The sequence below is a fragment of the Paramormyrops kingsleyae genome, chromosome 18, assembly GCF_048594095.1.
Source record: "Paramormyrops kingsleyae isolate MSU_618 chromosome 18, PKINGS_0.4, whole genome shotgun sequence".
NCBI classification, from domain to species: Eukaryota; Metazoa; Chordata; class Actinopteri; order Osteoglossiformes; family Mormyridae; genus Paramormyrops; species Paramormyrops kingsleyae.
Window position 1 is genome coordinate 11,558,636 of NC_132814.1, and position 19,635 is coordinate 11,578,270.

The following is a 19,635-nucleotide window of genomic DNA, read 5'->3' on the forward strand; positions in this document are numbered from 1 at the left end:
AAGAAGTAGCAACACCTTTCTTTGGGCATGTGCCATCTTTTCCCCTGTCATTGCCATGTTGTTAGTGAATCTGCTACAGTGTTAATTTACCCATGAGGAATGGTGCATCGCATTAGTTCCGCATTTGGCGCTTGTGTGTAAAAAAAGTAATAAAATCGATTTCATGAAAACACATCGTCCTGAACTGTAAATTCGAATTAATCAATTAAATTGATTTATCGCCCAGCTCTAACTTATTGTTTGTGTATGAGAGAGTATCAAACTGTGGGAAACTAATTCCTTGTGTGCCCCAGCACACTTGGCGAATAAAAGCTGATTCTGATTCTGATTCTGATTGCTGCAGCAGGTGAGGATCATGAACTCCCAATCACCTACAAATTCTTTAATCAATCAACAGTTACAGTATCAACAATCAATGGCTGGACAGTTGATACAGGGACAATGATCACAACACACGTCAGAACAGCCTTCCCAAAGCCAACAAACTGAACCCTATTGAAAATTTGTGGACTATGCTTAAAATAAAGCACTTTAAAACAAATCAATATACTGTAGGACCAAAGTGCTGTACAAAGGATAAATAAGAATAGACAATAAACAAACCAATAAAGCATATTAAAATAAAATAAAATAAGTAAATAAAATAAATTAAAAAGAAAAATGAGCTTTTTTAAGTCATAGCAAAGACCATTCAATCATTTAACCCTGTAAAAAGAAAAGTAAAGTTTTTGTAAAGACAGCGCCATCTAATGGTATCACCCTGCAAGTGAATGAATGGGCGGGTTTATAGTCAAATATAGGCCCACCCCTAGAAGAAGGGGGGCTCTAGCTTCCGGCTGGTATTTGGAAGGAACTTGGCTGGGATTTGGCTGCCAGCCAGACTGGAGGGGAAATTTTAAGTGGCTGGATCTGTACACATGAGGGCTGGAACAAGAGGCAAGGCCAAAAGACCAAGAAGAAAAGTTTACGGATAATCATTTTGAATAAGTGTGCACTGGCTTTAACCAGACTCTTTTATTTAGTGTCCTTGTATTTTGGGAGCTGTATTGAACTGCTGTCAGTAGAGGGTGCTAGACATCCCACACTTCATTACTTTGAGCTGAATCTTTAAGATCACCAGAGGAAATGCTGTGTCACGTACGTTTCATAAAGTTTAGTGCATTATAAATTGTGTTTTCATGCTGCTGCTGCAAAAGATGTGTATTCGCCAAATATTGTTTATTCACTAAACAAAGAGAATCCTACTAATGACCATTGAATATGCAGGAAATGGTTGAGTCACATGGGAATCCACCTACAAGTTACCAGGTTTCAGCTCTTAATGCAAAAAGACAATTCATTCATTTTACTCCATATAAAAAAATGAAATCCCGACTTTGATTACAAACTGGGGTTTGTAATCACAGAACTTGTGGGGAGGAATGATTTATGTAATCATTGAAGCTTTGGTATTCAATATGGAACAAGAAATATGATTGTTGCTGTTTGGTTTTGCACATGTAGATGACTAGTTTGTTGCTCAGTTCTTTTTACAGCATGCCAGTTTTTTACATAACGTTTGTTAACAGGTACAGAAACCTTGAGACGAGTGATGCACAAACAGTAACCCAGCAATGTATAGATATATTGCATATTTATTGCATGCTTATGCAAATTCATATACATAAGTGTGCATTATATCCATGTGCATGTTTTAGCTTGGTATGTCTCAGGATAATTCTAACATAAATTTTCCTCCTACCAGGAATAGCTTGATTAGTACAGCTTACACTAAGTGTTATGGATAATTACTCCCATCTTCTAATGAGCAGAGGAATGCTGGTTTATTGTATAATCTGTCAATATGAGGTACATTACTAATTAGAATCCTCTTTTAAGGGTCTAATTCTTGCTTAATTGTGTACAGATAAAAATAAGTCAATCGCGTTCTATTCAGGGGCAGTTGTATGATCTGTGAAGCAGATTGACTCCATATGAACAACAACTTATGGTTCATATATGGCTACCAATCATTTCTCTGATTTCAGCTGCATATGACAATGCATGATGTTTTTAATATGTTCATTGCAAATCAGTGTTATTTCTTGTACGATTATGGCCACATTCATACCAAAAACACCAAAAAGGAAAAATTTAAAATTTTACCACACCTGATAACATATTGCTTTAGCGGAAATACATTTTTATTGCTTGTTGTTTGTTAATAAAGAATTATATCATTCTAATGAAAAACATGTATGATCTCTCAATATTCAGTCGGTTTAATTGGACATTACAAAATTCATGTTTTGTTCTCAGAACACAAAGTGAACACATCATCTGAAAGTATGTTTCCTTTTCAAAATTCTCACTCTAGTTGTGTGGAACCACCGTCCAAGATTCACTTTAGTCCATTCAAAGAATTATGCAAAAACCTATTACTGACAAACCATTCATGTAATATGCATTGTAAATCAAGCTAGAATGTATGTGTTTGACAAAACATTAATTTAATATGTCTTTTACTTGAATAAAGGACTTATATGACTAATGACATACATTTAAAATGAATTGTACATGAATGTAGGACTTTTAGGTGTGAATGTAGGATGTTTGATGGTGGATTCACTTCATATGTATTTTATGTCAATAAAGTACATACATATCTAATGACACATCAAGTTAATCTGAATTGTACATTTATTTTGAGTGTCATATAAAGAGCTTATATGACTTGAGTAAAACGCATAACAGTAATGTGTTATTTTAAAGGAAACTTTATCGTATGGGACTTTCAACAGAAGAGTACATCGCATATTCACCGGGCCATGTGTGGTTGTGCGATGGTGATTATCACTATTATGCGCTAGTCATCCTTCACAAGAAAAATAAAACAACAGCCATTGGGTGAAACCATTTTGTAAGATATGGGACTGGAAAAGCAACAAGGTCTTGACGGTTGAATGAAGCAGGGGGGGGGGGGGCGAGCAGACGCCCCCGTGAGACATCTCCAGTCCCGCTTGTGCCCTTAATCATTCCAACAGAACAGGAGTCGGCAGAGAGCAGACGTCAGCGCTTGTGCCCCCAGGTCCCTCCTGCTCCGCCTCCACAGCCGACAGCCTCTGCAGACCCTGGACAGTCGGCTCGGCTCAGGAGATCCACGATGGATCCTTGCCAGAAAGTCATGCTGTGGCTTCTCAGAGCTGATGTGCACATTAATAAAATCTCGAATCAGACCAAGGAATTTCAAGACAAAACTTTTTAATGAGGAAGGTGTAGGCAAGAATATAGCAGTAAAAAATCTTAAAATCAACTCCTTGTTTTAAAGTGGCCAGATCTACAACACCTCAGGGAGAAATGTGTGCAGTGTTGTTCCATTAATAAATGCTGAAGGGGAACCTAAAATGGTTCATATGTCTTTAATATTCTCTTTCGTTATTTGCTCCCTCTGGGGAGCAGGAGAAGGTGAAACTTGGGTTGGAAGCTTGGTAGAATGTTAACGTCCACTTTCAACGCTCACAGCCGTCAGTTTCTCTCTGGTCTAAAATGTCCCCTTAATGTGTGTTTTTCGGAGAAAAGGTGACCCTGCTTTTTGTGAGGTACAGACAGCGAAGCCCCCCCCCCCCGCCAGTAAGCTGCCATCCGACAGGCCAAGTGCTGAATGGTCCGAGATGACAGCAGCGGAGGTCTGTATCGCCGATTGTCCCCTAAAACCCGGGGAAGCGGCGACTCGTGCCTGTGCTTTCCTTTGCTTCAGCATAAATGCAGATGTTAAGGAACGGCCTGCATTCCTCTGGGCCCCTGGGGGGGGACCTTCTCCTGTCCGGGGAAAGTGGTTGGTTGAGATCTTTGAGCTGAGGATTTAGTCCCATATGGCGGCCTGCCGGAATCCTCTGAAAGGCATCGCATGGTGGCGTTATTTCAGTTCTCTGTCCTTCCTTTTCCCTGTAGTATTCTGTCTTAAGTTGTAAGTTGTAATGTATCACAACACACCGATGTAAAGCACCTTGGGGTGACTCTGTTGTGAAAGGCACTACATAAAAATAAATTGAACTGAATTTCATAAAACTATTGCATTTCGGACATAATACTTGTCATTTTTGCTCATTCTATAGTAGTAATTCTTAGTTTTTGCCTTGGTCAGCCTTTTATATATTGGTTTTAGCCAAGCCTGTGTATAGATTACCTTAATTCAGCTGTTTACCGTAATGAAATTCATTTTACGGACAACCCAAAACATGCCGGAACCGGCTCCATGCCGACCACAACCCTGTGCTAAGAGGAAGGGGTGGAGGGATAATTGCTTTAGCAATCACATTTGATGCAGTCAGGTTACCATGGTATAAATGATGGCAGTTATTAAATCAATAACTCCATCAATCAGGGAACTAATACTGGTTGGTGCAGGAACACCAGTGTACAGTGCAGCTGGCAGAATAAAGGTGTGTAAATCATTTACTCATTTACAACACTACAGTGTACAAGTAAAGCTTTGGTTTCAACATGCTATATGGGAAAAAAATAATTAAGAAAAGTGCTCTAGCTTGACTTTATCTCTGCAAACTTATGCCATACTTTTGAAACTTTTATTACTTTTTATATACTGTTTATATATTGTTTATAGTATATATTTTATGTGATTTTAGTGTTTGAAATCATCAATCATCTCAACATGAACCAGAAAAATGTTGTCCTTGATTTTATGTAGAAGAGTACAACTTCTGTCTCCATTACCGTAACATGAATTTATTTATTAATCACTTTAATTTTACATCTAATAATAGAAAATGTGAAATCAGTTAATATACGAGTTAATATATAAGTGCTTATTAGATGTATGTCCCATTCAGTCCAGGGTGAATACAGAGGACAGTTTGATGGTGAATTTGTTTATAAAAAAAAGCTATGTTCAAATTATATGAAACCCACTACACTGTAAAGGAAGGGCATACGCTGATATCCAGACTATATCGTACACAGACACAGCTCACACAAAAACAGGTGCAGGTACAAGACATACAATTTGGTGCCTGTTACATTCCTCACAGTACAAAGTTAATAAGTTGGACACCTTTCATTGTCCTTGTTCTGAAAAGCATGGCGATGATTATTGTTTGTTTATTTCTTCGTTCATTTATGAAGTGAGCCACCACAGAGAGAGTAGCCTTTGGTGTATTCCGACAGAGGCTGCGTTATCCCAGACAGCTAGCACAGCATAAACAAACAGGATGTGTGTGTGTTTATACACACAAAACATCTCACCCGCTCGCTCCCCACCGGCCATGGGCTCTCTACTGCATTTTGGTTATGGTTTGCAGAGTAATGCTTTTGCTAGAAACTTTAAAAACAGCAGGTAGGGCCATGCTTACGTATCATCTTTATGTTAGCTTAGCCTTAACTGGTCCATCCAAGTTAACGGAGGCCGTCTATGGTACAAATGAATAGTCCATTGAGTATGATTGGTCAGAATATGTTATCAGTAAGATAAATATTCATGAGCCTGGTAAAAACATTGCTCAAAGTTCCAAATATAGGAATTTTGGTAGTTTAGATTCTCGCGATAAAAAAAGGCCAAGTTTTTTTCAAATTAAGTTTGCTAATTATACAAAAATAGCACAACATTAAAGAGTCGACACCTTATAATAATAATTCTTAAGTAATTTCCTGTATTGTGAAAAACCTGAAAATAAATAACAGCTCAAAAACAAGATCCTGAGTCTTAAAATCTCCCTTACTCTTAAATTATAAAAAAGACAGAGAATTATCATTTTTATGCTACATTTTCAGTGCAACAAACACAACGAAATTGATGTCACAACTCAAAAGGAAGGTGATGCAGATCCCGACTGTATATATGACGCATTATAAAACGCTTGCAGCTGACTTAAAGCTATTATTACAGGATTGTTTAGGTGGGTGTGGTGGGCTGTACCATTTGAGTTTGGCAGAGATGATGCTTCATTAATACGTAATGGGACACATGTAAACTTCCACATGTTGCACATCATGGTTAAGGCTGAACAGTCTGAATACAATTACCCCAATCTAGCTGCCCACACAAAACCAAAAGAGAAGAACAGGTCACCTGGTGCAGTCTGCATATCGTACTTGAATGTTGGTAAATGCAACCGTGACGTATGTAGGCGTAATTCGCAAAAAAGCAGCCGCATCGAGAAGAGCCGCCTCATTAGACTGGAAGCAATCTAATTTGAACAAGACACACAGGAAGCGGCAGAGCTAAAAGATCACTGACATTCTCTGTGGAAGGTGGAGCTCTGATCTGGTCAGGGACGGTGATTCTAGAAGCTGGCCAGGTCATTAAAGTGTTTCTATAAACGGTCCTGATGTCCCCCAGAGCTTGACAGGAAGGTCTAGCGTGGCTTGCCAGACAGAGCAGTGTGTAGGACGATTTTACGAACATCACAACCCTGCGGTGGCAAATTGATGCCTGGAACGCCAGTCTGGGTTACGCTCCTTTGCTCTTCCTGTGTCCTCCAGGACAGGAATGCCTTCCTGCTACACTTTTTTGACTCAGGTTTGAGTTCGGTCTTGCTTCTTTGGGCGGCCCTGCTCCAACGAAGCTGTGGGCAGCCCTGTTTCCAAACCAGTATGAAGAGCTGAAGCAGCGCACACGTCGTGGTCCGTCGTCATCAGTGACGTGGGTGTAGCCAGCGGCCGAGAGGCGTTGCGGCGGTGGCCCGGAACTCAGTCGGGGCGAGACTCCAGCCCAAGAAGAACGAGCCTCTCCCTTCCTCTTTCGCTACGCCAAAAAAAAAGGGGGGGGGGGGATTACGACCACCTCTCCCTTCTGGGTATTCTCCACTGGCTGGTGCCTCAGGGGCTGTATGGTGGGGGCTTGTCGTCTGGGGGGTAATAGGGGGGGGAGTATCTGGGAGGGATCTGCGTGGGCCACATCGCGCTTGCCCCGGACATGGAGTCATCTGAGAGGCCCGAGGAGTCCAGGAAGACGCTGGGTGCCTGGGGAGGGCGAGAGACACACGTGTGTAAGGCTCCTCAAGGCGTTTAACATTTCATTAGCGATACGAACGGGACCCGCTCCCTAAATCGAGACCCGCTCCCTAAGGTGAGACCCGCTCCCTAAGGTGAGAACCGCTCCCTAAGCTGAGACCCGCTCCCTAAGTCGAGACCCGCTCCCTAAGCTGAGACCCGCTCCCTAAGTCGAGACCCGCTCCCTAAGCCGAGACCCGCTCCCTAAATCGAGACCCGCTCCCTAAGGTGAGAACCGCTCCCTAAGCTGAGACCCGCTCCCTAAGTCGAGACCCGCTCCCTAAGCTGAGACCCGCTTCCTAAGTCGAGACCCCCTCCCTAAACTGTGACCCGCTCCCTAAATCGAGACCCCCTCCCTAAGCTGTGACCCGCTCCCTAAATCGAGACCCGCTCCCTAAGCTGAGACCCGCTCCCTAAATCGAGACCCGCTCCCTAAGCTGAGACCCGGTCCCTAAGTCGAGATCCGCTCCCTAAGTCGAGATCCGCTCCCTAAGTCGAGACCCGCTCCCTAAGCTGAGACCCGCTTCCTAAGTCGAGACCCGCTCCCTAAGCTGAGACCCACTCCATAAGTCGAGACCTGCTCCCTAAATCGAGACCCGCTCCCTAAGCTGAGACCCGCTCCCTACGTCGAGATCTGCTCCCTAAGTCGAGACCCCCTCCCTAAGCTGTGACCCGCTCCCTAAATCGAGACCCGCTCCCTAAGCTGAGACCCGCTCCCTAAATCGAGACCCGCTCCCTAAGCTGAGACCCGGTCCCTAAGTCGAGACCCCCTCCCTAAGTCGAGATCTGCTTCATAAATAATCCGCTCCCTAAGTTGGAATGGTAATAATACAGGACAGAATAATAATAATAATAATAATAATAATAATAATTATTATTATTATAATGAGAAGAAAAACAATATGAATAATTGTAATGATAATAAGAATGATAATAGAGTAACAATGAAAGTAACGACATATGCTACTGTACTGTACCTCAAGCCAACAAACCGCTGAAGCCGCCCAATATTTTCACGCGCATCATAAAGTAGCGGCCGCTTTCTTTATTAAGAACCATTATATTTCTCAAATTTTGAGTTTGACAGGCTTCATGGATGTAATGTGGTGGAGAGGTGAAAATGGCAGCAACTTCCTTGAGACTTGAACCTGTGGCCTTCTGGCCATAAGTCACTAAGCTGGCTTTATTTACATCATGCAATGCTGCTACGCCGATCCATCGGTTAGAGGGAAGATTAATCACCTGCAGGTCATAGGCCGTGTAGGGCGGCAGACAGGGGGTGCTGTTGTGGTAGGAGCTGTAGGATGAGGTAACGGGCTGGGGGTCACAAGGAGCAGGCGCTGGTAGGGGCTCCGTTTCACAGCTGTCTGGCGCCGGAGTTGGTGCCTGTCCAAAACACACGCGATGCCGTAAGTGATATTAACTCGTATCACCGCACCACTCTAGCCGACCGACTGAAATTGAAAGTGCCCCCATAATAATGTGAATGGTGGCTGCCCAAGCTGGATGCACTGAGGTTAGCCTTTAGCTGCACCCCCACCCCCATGGAAGTGGGGTGCATTAGACGCCACACAGAGAATGTACTATCGAAGTCAACATCGCCTGGGTAACCCAGGCAAACACTGTAGAGCAGTGTTTCCCAATCCAGCCCTTGGGGATCCCCAGACTGAGCTGGGAGGGAGCAAAAATGTGGACACTGTGTCTGTCTACACTGCATCTTTCGACACTGCATATTTCGACACTGCATATTTCAACACTGCATGTTTGCAAGATCTACACTGCATGTTTACATTTATTTTATTTAGCCGACACTTTTATCCAGAGTAACATACAAGTGAGGCTAATGGCACATTACAAGCATACCTGCTGTCTAGGAGTCGACTAGTAGCAGGAGCTACACAACAACTTCTAACAAGACAAGAACCTAATTCTACCACCTAGAGCAACATTAAGAACATTCAGGAAATGTAAAAAGGCTTCAGGCTAGTATTGGAATTTCTGGAGCAATTGGGTCTTGAGGTGTATGCTATAAATATTTTAGAAATATATGTTATATATGTTATATATGTTATATATGCCCTTAAAAATTCCCTTAAATCTTTACAGATCAAACAAACTCCTGTTTATGCTTCCATGTACCAGGTATTTACCATGTTCCAGAATTTTCTCCTGGCATGAATAAAGCCGATTTTAACCCTAGGGACACAGTTTCTTTAGCTAGTCTTGGTAACTAGAGCAGACTCTGCCTAAGATGACGACAGTTGCCATAGATCGCGACATGACAGCTAATGTGACTCGACGAAAGCCAAGGCCGGCGTGCGTGATGAGTCTCTCACCATATCCTTGAATCCGCCAAGGATGGCGGCAGTGATGATGCCCAGGAAGAGAGCCACGATGTTGAGGGTGGTCGCCGACCAAAGCAGGTGGTAGAGGTGAATGACGTCCTGACAGCTTTGCACGTCTGTGTACTCGTGGTAGCCTCCCATCAGCTCTACACGACTGCAGTGCGAGAAGCGGAAGGAGAGACAGACGTGGAGGGATAGAGAGACAGCAAAGATGCCCGTAGGCTGGAATAAGAAGACAGAGAGCAAACAACCACCGAATAACCAACATATCCTCACACAAACCCACATTGCCACACATAAAGAAAGGAAAGGGCCACATGCTTACGAGTGAAAGAGTAAAGGTAGACGAGGCACACTGACTGGTGCGAGACATTTTTTTGACAATGAGTATGACGAACGTCAAGATGGATCAACTAAGCCCTCATTTGGCATTGACACGGACAAGCTATCACTTCACGAACTCTGGGAGGGGGGGGTGGGGTGCTTCACACTGAGATAACGATGGCTGACGGATGTCTCGTTGAAATGGGGAGTGTTCCTCCCGAATAGATGCATGGAGAACACGGACATGCAAGTGAGCCCCCCCCCCCACTCATTTCCCACACCGGGGTAAGCAGGACGTTAGTATCCCACAAAGCCACATGGTTAATTTACACCAAGGAAGAGCTGAACTGCTACTGACAGTAGTGAAGATGAGGGAGGGGTAAAGACCTACTTCCAAATCATAGATGTTTTCTTAAATTTTTTCAAAACGTCTTTATTTTGAGGTCCCAAAAGAGGATGTTCTCTGTAACATAGGTGCAGAAAAATGTTTCACCCAGCAGTGTCATAGTGATCTATTCACATAGTAGCAACGGATTTGATAAAGCAGGTTATTGCGTGGATACAGGCATTTTAAATAAACAAGGAACCGCTTTGAGGATCTGCAGAGAGAACACTGCGTGCAATACGAGCACGACTAACTCACTTGCCACAGTTGTACAGCTCACAGCAGTAGCAGGTGTTGCTCTTCACGCGCAGGTTGCAGGAACCACGCCCTGTATGGCAGTTGACCTGTGAGAATGGCACAGAGGCGGACATGTGACAGTCATCAGCCAATCGCTGCCCCATCTCTGTATGAGATGCTGCCGGGGACATTGAGGGGACCATGGGATTGATACCTCTGACGTCACCACGACTGTGAGTGTGTGTGTGTGTGAGCAGGTTTTATAGACATTCACTAAGGTTGACTACTAAGTTTACAGGAGTCCGTATATTTTTTTGGTGATAAGACATTTTTACCTTTAACAGTGTTCGACATCTTACTTCAAGCATAAACATTGTCAGAAGTGTTAGGTGTTGCAGTGAGCCAGAGCTGTATTCAAGACCACCTTTGTCGAATCCAAGACAACAGAAAACATCTCGAGGTGGGACTCGAGTACTATAGCCCTGCAGAGCCCGACTCACATCATGATCGAGAGGTGCTGCGTTGGAATAATACTCGCACCGGCCCGCATAAAGAGGCCTCAGGTCCTGGAAGGCAACAAACACAATGTACCCATGGAAACATGAGCCAAAGAAACCACAACACACAACACAATGCAGCACAACGCAACTCCAAAAATCCATATAATATTTGTCACTAGCAAGGTTTTAATCCTTCAGAGGCTGAGATAATCATTTTCAGCTGCTAAAAAGGCTTTACCCGAGTATTTACACCTCAAAACATATTACATTACTAAGTGAATGTAAACTAAACATGTACATTTACTATACATTTACAGCTAGATGATACAATCACCAGAAAAGCATACACGCTAAATAAACCTGAATAATTTAGGTCTTTTTATTAGTAAGTTTGAACCCTAAAAACACCAATTAGAAAGCATGCAATATTAATATTATTAATAATTATAATATCCAGCTATCCATCCATTCCCTGTAACTGCTTATCCTATTCAGGGTTGCGGGGGTCCGGAGCCTATGGGTGGGGCGCCTCCCCATTGCAGGGCGCAGTAATTAGAATATAGTAATAATATTATTAGTAATAATATTTTTAGTATTTTGATGTAGTAAAAATACTATTAGTAATTTTAATACTTCCAGTAATAATATTATAAGTAGTATAGTAAACAAGGTCACCCCAAGAGCAGTAGCGTTTAGTAAGAGTCTGCTATGCACCTCTGCTTATCTGGTCTTCCAGACCAAGCAGCATACTTACGATGTGCCTCGCAGCGAACACTCCATCCACGATGGCACAGCAGAAAGCCGCCACCACACCGAAGCTGATGAAGACGATAGAGGCCACAAGCTTGTCCCAGGGGAGAACGGCCAAGCGTCACGTCAGCAGGGGGAAGCGGAGCAATAGTCAGTGTAACACTGTCACTGCCGCTGACACTAGCTAACTCATTTAAAAGAGCCACGTGAAATGGTTAGTGCGACAACACGGTTAAAAATACGACCGAACATGCAAGGTGAGTATTCGCTTCTGTCATAGGACTGACTATAACGGCACTGGCACAGGATGTAAACTCCGCGTTTCACAACTTGACCCCAGGTTACGACGCGGTTACGTTCTGATAAACCTATCGTAAGTCGAAATTATCGTAAGGCGAAAATGCATTTTAATGCAGTACACCTAACTTAACAAACATCATAGCCTACCTTAATACATGCTTAGAACACTTACATTAGCCTACAGTTGGGCAAAACCATTAACGCAAAACCTATTTAATAGTAACATGCTGAATATTTCAAGTACAGTGGTACCTCAGTTCTCAAACTCATTAGAACTCAAATTTCTTAAAAGTCGAACCAACCAGTTTGAAAAAAAATTACCTAGAGCTCGATCTGAATCTCAGAAGTCAAACCGTGAACGCTGACCTAAGATAACTTGTACGTGCGGGGAAATGAGTCACACGGCAGGTCTCTCAGCAGAAACAAAGGGTAACGCTTCAGTCTCAGCTTCGAGTTCGCTGTGATAGCATCATGCATGTTTACACTAGCTGAATACATATATTTAGACAGTAAAAATACATTTAGACAATGATAGACAGCAACAGTAGTTATTATATAATAAAATACATTTAAAAATAAAGATTTCTTATTCGTTATTTTAATGTTAACAATAAACCAATACACATTTAATTATAATAGTATTGTCCTGCGGAGCGGGGACGGAACGGAGACAAAGGCGCAGACGTCAGGGTATCGGGGAATACGGGGTTTAATTACAGGTAAGGCAGGCAAAACTCAGACGGACAATACAATGACCAGACTGGGGAAACAAACTGAAACGCGGACAAAATACAGAGAGCTAATAAAAACAACCATAAACAGCTGATCACACGGGGATTCCACACGGGGTTAACGAGGGAACGTGGCACACGGAAGGAGCGGACATTCGGGCCAGGACACATTGTTTTTTTAAGTTTACACATTGTTTGGATACATTTACAGTGGTACCTCGGTTCTCAAACTTAATCCGTTCCGGACTCCGGATCGAATCCTAAAAAGTTCGAGTTCTGATCGAATTTTTCCCATAAGAAATAATGGAAAACCAATTAATTGGTTCCCGGGCCCCCAAAATTACACCTAAATATGTTTGTTTGTTTTTTTTAGCATTTAAACACAAAATGAACAGGATAAAACAAGAGCAGCATTTTTTTCTTAATGGCTTCCAAAACGATAAAGATCTTATCCCAACATTACCCAATGCCCCCTCGTTAACCTTGTGTGGGATCCCCATGTGATAAGCTGTTTCTGGTTGTTGTCAATAGTCCTCTGTATTAAGTCCGCGTTTCAGTTTGTTTCCCCAGTCCAGGTCATTGGGTGCGTTTGACTTGCTTACAGCGCTGGCTTAAAACAACGCATTCTGATCCTGACGCAATGCATTACGGTTAGATGCATTGCGACCTCTCACCCGGCTGCACAAACTGGAACCGCCTCCGTGATGACACACCTTTGCCCTTATTGGCTCAAGAGTTTAGTTACACGCATGATGTTTGTATCCCAGGCAGTTCCGATGCGTAATCTGCTATTTCTCCCGAATATCACGTAAAGCAGTGAGAACTGGTTTTCAGTTAATTTACCTGGTAAAATAAAGTTTAAATAAATAACATAAATGCTCTAATAATACACATAAGTTAGTGGTTTATTTATTGTTAGTTACTGTAATGTTGCGCTGCTTTATTTGGTTAATCATCCAGTCTGTGAAGAAGGCATTCAAGTAAGAATTGCATTGCAGTATGACTCATTTCCTGGCGCATACAATTTATATTAGGTCAGCGTTCACGGTTCGACTTCTGATATTCAGATCGAGTTCTAGGTCAAACTGGTTTGTTCGACTTTCAAGAAATTTGAGTTCTAGTGAGTTCGAGAACTGAGGTACCACTGTATTTTCTTACTTTACAAATGACTGCTTTGATAAATGTGCTTAGATGTGTTTAGTACAGTATATGCTCTTCTTGTTTTATCCGGTTCATTTTGCATTTAAATGCTAAAAAAACACATTTAGGTGTAATTTTTTTGGGGCTGAGAACCAATTAATTGGTTTTCCATTATTTCTTATGGGGAAAATTCGATCAGAACTCGAACTTTTTAGGATTCGATCTGGAGTTCTGAACAGATTAAGTTCGAGTTTCGAGGTACCCCTGTAATTTGTTGAATAATGTACTGAAAGTGAAAAACATTTACCTGACATAAAGTCGAAATATTGTAACCCGGAGAGCGTCTGTACGTGAAACATGGAAAACACACACTCCCAATATTCAGCTACACGTCTGTCCTCTCTTTTATGTCCTGTTTTTTTATTTTATTAACAGATATACGAGCCACTTGGAGACATTCCCCTGGCTATGCTCATTATTCATTTCGCAGTGACTCAGACTGGCCGACCAAGAACATCTCGGCAGATCTGCCCACATGGGGCTGCTTTCTGCTCAGTTCACAGAGCTCTTCACGGGGGGGGTTTGGGGGTGAACCAGCTGGCCACTGGCCTCTCCTTCTGTTAAATTTTCCTGCTTATTACACCGGCACAACGGAGCTGATGTCTCAAAACTGAGAAATGTGAGCAGTTTTGGATCAGCCTTTTGTGCAGAGGTGAGTTTACTAAGCAACTTACAAGTGAGGCAAAGAGCACATTGCAAACATTCGGGCCGTCGAGGAGTCGACTGCGCATTAGTGCAGCTCGGCTGAGCTTACAGGTGTGAGCAGGACTGGAGCTGGAGCTACTCAACAGCTTCTAACAAAGCAGGAACTTAATAACAGTGGTCAAGCCATACAACTTTAGGGTTAGCACTTGAATAGCTAACAATCACATCAATACAGGCTAAAATGAAACACTTAATTTCCTTCCTTCTACGACATGCCATATACGTATTTAGGGGTTACTCCACAAAAACCGCTGACTAGCATAGCACTTACAAAAGGAAGGCAAATTGCATAATTCATGAAGGATGTAATCTCATTTAATGCCAGGCAAAATATGACAAACATCTCTAATTGTGGTAAAAGCATTTTGAAAGCTCTTTATTTTGAAGCGACATACATTAGCGGTCAGAGAAGTTGATATTCAGTGTGAGTCACCGACATGCCTACCAAAAACAATAACTGTAAATGTAACGATCCTTGGGGAAGGAGAACAGGCCCCAAGGAGCAGCGTCCCCTGACTGATCATCAAGCCCGTTTCTGGGGAGAGCTCATTCTCTCTATTTCTTTTTGCAACAAACAAAAAAAACCAGAAAGATTCAATTACACTGCATCTGTAAACTGAGCTGGAGGCACGAGATCGGGCAACTACCCGAACCAAGTCCCGAACGAAACACCAGGTTACAAGCCTTATTGCCAGCCTAGTCTGCTCCCACCAAGACATGAAATGCACATAAGGATAAAGTACTACAGTATCATCTGCTATTCCTGGAGTATGTATCTAATTCAAAAATAAAACTAAGATCAGCAAAATAGGCCCTGTGTACAAATCACAGGCTAAAAGCCAGACATGAAAGTCATAGCAGTATCTGGACAATTTGTGGTTCATTTATGCCTCATAAGATAAATTATTTGGATAATAAATAAGCTCACTTGCCATCCTAGATGTCAGGCTGATGCAGATGAAAGCCTTCTCTCTAAAATGAAACAAGCTTTTCCTCTGTTTCTTGGCAGAGGATGCAAATGAAGTGAAATTCCTCACAGGTCTGTGTGTCATGTCTATCAGAAATGGATCCACCACCACCAGCAGAAAAAAAAAAGGCATTTGGATGCAGGGCGAGCGGCCTCCGTCAGACTTGTGTGTGTGGGACTGTAAGCAGAGAGTCAGGCATACTGCAGCCCATCAGTGGGTGTGGTTCCTGTCACTAGCCTGAGGGAGGTGCCCTGGGTCTATGTTAATGAAGTACGTACTGCTTCCATGAGAGGCAGACCCCCAGTGCCCCCCCAGAGAGACACTGTCTGTGCATTCCTGCAGGGTGTTCCCTCCTCCAGTTACACTGCGGGGGGTGGGGGGCTATTTCTAGCTCTGTCTCACACTCCTCCCAGGAACATGTTGCCACTGATCTAGTGTCTTGACTCTCTGAACCAGCTCTGAAACGACGGTAACTGTGAAGGACGCGCGGCAGCTAATTTCATGCACAACATCAGTGTGAAGCGACGGAGGGCTTCTCGCATGTGGCTGGGGGGGTGTCAAGATGCGGACGCTCCGAGGCTGTGCTGTTATGACTGCGGGCAAGAGGCCCTCCCAAATCACGCACAGCGTTACTTTGCGTGTTAGTATCAAGTGCAAAAACGACACAATACTGCGGACTTTCTCGATGCTATGACACGCTACAGGTGGTACAACAGAGGACAACATAATAAAGTAAAGGAATACATACCATCTGCCTCTTGTTCTCTATCAAATGGGCTCCAATGATTCCAAGAAAAGAGCCAAAGCCAAGCTGTAAAACAAATGCAGGATGCACATCACCTTAGTTTCATGTAATGATTATTCACACTGAAAGCAGGAAGTGACAGAAATGACACACTTATTGTTAACGCAATTTGGTTGCTGCTTTCAGTGCCTGCCATTGACAACCATGTTTGAAACACTCGTGGATGGAACATGAAATAAATTTCAGTAATAACTAGTAATAGAAGCATCATGAATAAATTAGTTTGTGATCCCAAGTTAAAGCATCAGTAAACCTCATGATGATGATATACTGTACTGTACAGAAAAGTTCTGTGTATCATCCAATCACTTATCCGGTTTGCAGGGAACATTAGGACTAATTTGAGATAAAATAACCCTTATAAATAAGGATAAAAAATAACCCTTTTATAAATTCTTTAAGTATGTGAAAAATCAAATATAATGAAATATATTTGCCTTAATGTGAAGCCCATTGTACAATTAGTCAAATAATAACTGATAGTATAGAAGTATAGAAAAGCATGTAAATCCGGGATATACACAATACTATCAGTCGAAAAAAATGTGTAGCTACCTAAGAGTATGTTCAAAGAACACAGATATATTGTATATTAAATGGGTATATTCGGTACAAATGTTACACTAGCAACTCATTACTATTACCCCATTAAAGGATAATGATGTCATCTCATCTCATTCATACATTTATTCTAGCATTTTCATAATTTGACTCTAGAACTCTTCAAAACCACAATGTTTTGAACGTTTTCTATTAGATGCTCCCAGGGGCACCATAAAGGGAGGGAAGTTATGACAACTGGAACATAATAGGATTGGTCTGAGTTGGGGGCCAATATAATATGCTTTCATGGGGCCCAAAATCTCTTCTGACAGTCTTTAAATCCCAAGCTTGAGACTGGTACTGACCAGTACATGGCCGATATCACTTAAGAACGGATCCAGTAGAAACTGCATTCAAAAGCACTAGTATAATTGGAGAGGTGTAGTCATTCTGCCCGAGTCCCTTTTAGGTTACCATGCAGTGCAGACCACACTTCCCATGTATATAAATGGCAGTTTGCGCTGGAAGAGGAAGTGACGATTACAAAGATTAGGAGATTTCTCCGAGTCACTGAGTTTAGGACAGGTGTATTAATGTTCTAGCAACATCGTCGGTCTAAGGTATTAAGGTTTTTATGTACACATGAATAAAGATAGTTCAGAATCCAACTACCCATTGCTCGTAAAGAGGCATGATGCTCAAATTATATTATACACTCTCTTGGCTAGAGAACTGTAATCTCCTTAATCATTACTGCTGTCACTATAATTGTTTCCATTCGGTTGTCATATTTATTACTGCCATCATCGTAGTATTATACACTTCCAGTGATTCAGAAATTGCACGATATCAAATACAGCTGCATTTTTTTTTTACACATATATTTTTTGTCTCTTTTGGAGGCTCGGTGCTAACGTCCCTTCATGTACGGTTACTAACTGCGGTACTCACGATGACTCCGGGGTAGTAACCTCCCACGGTGACGTTCTGTGTCCTGGTGGTGGCTGCCAGGCCAGTGGTGAGGATGAGCAAAGACACTATAAGTAGTGATACAGTCACTATAATAGAGTTTCTCTTCCTCCTTCTGAAGGATCCTTTGTGGGGGGGGAAAATACAGCAGGTCTGGGTGGTGTTTCAGATGAAACAATATAAAAGCAGTATTTCTTGCTGGCTTCTTGTTTTCGCGGGCATTTTAATTGTCGAGTCAAGCGGCTTTTTCCCACCAGGATGTTACGGTGTTGTTATTATGCTGTAGCTGTTCCTAACTCGGCACACCTGCTCTGGCAAATGCTTCATCATGTTACTTGGAAACATGCTGCACAAAATAGGCTGGTATCTTACATGTGTACAGACATGTTATTCGCTCTGTACTATTTATAGTCTTGTAGTAAATCTATTTCTAATCTGCAGGAAGGTGATACTGAACCGTTTGATTGAATTCCATTTAAAACGCTTTTTAAAAGAAAAAGTTCAAGAGTGATATTTTTAGATGTGTATCTGAAATCCCGCAAATGACCGGCCTGAATATGAAAATGTTTATCCGCCGCGTTCTGGTAAAAGTGCCAGTATCAGCAATTAAGAGCATTGCAACGAATTGTAAACTTCATAGATGGTTAAGGTTTTGAAGCTGCGCTGACAACACGACGAGAATGTGCTAAGCACGAAGGTCCTAACACACACAGACACAAACCATACTGATAATGTTATCCATAATTCTGCATTTGTTTTTTTTTTTCCTGCACAAAACCCTTTTTACTTCATTTCTATGGCGCTAATTCAACTTAAGGTTTGATATTAACAATTAATTTGATAAACATTTTGCTTATCAGAAGCGAGGAAGGATATAATACCAGTATAGTAATCATAATCCATATTAAAAGGCGTGTGCCTATTTTATACAAGCAGTATAAACGAACCTGCCGTTTCAAAATGATTAATACATTACACATATATTCAAATGCAAATATATTCATAAATGTTAACAATGATCGAATATAGTAAGGACCCCACACATGCACACGCTCATCCACTGCATTGACCTTGCACATACCCACAGTGTCGGAGAGACTTATTCCACTGGCTTGCTGGCTGAGTCCGCTAGGCATGTTATCAGTTTTATCACGACAGAATCTCTGACAAGCTTTAAAGCCCCAGGTTCCACTGGAGCGGCACTAATAAAAAACGCTGAGCTGTGGGCGTTAACCCGCGATCATTCTTTGTTCGGGGTGGCGTAGGGAGCTGAGGATACCGTGCCCTGCCTCCCTCCTCCTGCCGCGGCTGTCTCATTTTCGTCTGCGCCTCTTGTCATCCCCGCGGTCTTCATCCTCTTCCTTGAACCTCATGCTACGGCGCTCCGGCCAAACGCTGAGCAGAGATCTGCGCATGTACATCCAGTGCGGCGCTCATGTAACACCTCGAAAAAATCAGCCAGACGCGCACCGGCCGCAGCGCTGCCATTCCATGCCTGTCCTGCAGTCAGCACCATGATCGTGTCTTTTCGTCACTATACTGCGTTATTTTTGCACCTTAACGTCTAAGAATCTATGTATTCCAAAGCAAGACGACAGATAATTAACAGAACACGTAAATCCGAGTAATTATGGCCAACACATAACATATAATCACGATAAATGAGTTACATGATTTTTAAATATGTAATCCTAATTGCAAAGGAGCTCTGTCAAATGATATTCTAACGTTGTATGGGGGAAAATAATCAACTTTCATTACATTTTCCGAAAAAAGAACGCAGAGATTTGTTAAATATGACCACTATGGATATATTTAAGATAATGGACCATGACCAAGTAGGACGGTTAGACAATGAATGACTGGATAAGCTCTGTCTCATTGAA

At 42.3% G+C, this 19,635-nt stretch overlaps 1 protein-coding gene across 3 annotated transcripts; it reads right to left on the reverse strand.

Annotated features, from left to right (window-relative positions):
* Positions 1-4,665: 4,665 nt before the first annotated feature.
* LOC111838053 (transmembrane protein 255A-like) lies at positions 4,666-19,266 on the reverse strand. Of its 3 annotated transcripts, none has more exons than XM_023800622.2 (10): positions 18,831-19,266; positions 17,732-17,784; positions 16,181-16,243; positions 11,533-11,622; positions 10,779-10,844; positions 10,300-10,385; positions 10,048-10,119; positions 9,324-9,486; positions 8,230-8,373; positions 4,666-6,957 (listed from the first exon to the last, which is right to left on the reverse strand). In XM_023800622.2, the coding sequence occupies exons 1-10, from the start codon at positions 18,883-18,885 to the stop codon at positions 6,814-6,816; spliced, it is 936 nt and encodes a 311-aa protein (XP_023656390.1). In that variant the 5' UTR covers positions 18,886-19,266; the 3' UTR covers positions 4,666-6,813. The 3 variants fall into 3 exon arrangements, with proteins under 3 accessions (XP_023656390.1, XP_023656388.1, XP_023656389.1); XM_023800620.2 differs by having other exon boundaries at positions 17,732-17,874; positions 18,831-19,264; XM_023800621.2 differs by lacking the exon at positions 10,048-10,119 and having other exon boundaries at positions 17,732-17,874; positions 18,831-19,265.
* Between the last annotated feature and the right edge of the window lie 369 nt (positions 19,267-19,635).

Excerpts from the sequence above, each read along its gene's own strand:
- LOC111838053 (XM_023800620.2), bottom strand. The coding sequence starts at position 18,885 with ATGCCTAGCGGACTCAGCCAGCAAGCCAGTGGAATAAGTCTCTCCGAC. Across the intron at positions 10,120-10,299 it reads GAGCTGTACAACTGTGGCAA|AGAACATCCTCTTTTGGGAC; the intron begins GTGAGTTAGTCG and ends CCTATGTTACAG. Across the intron at positions 9,487-10,047 it reads AAAACATCTATGATTTGGAA|TCGTGTAGAGCTGATGGGAG; the intron begins GTAGGTCTTTAC and ends CTCGCACTGCAG.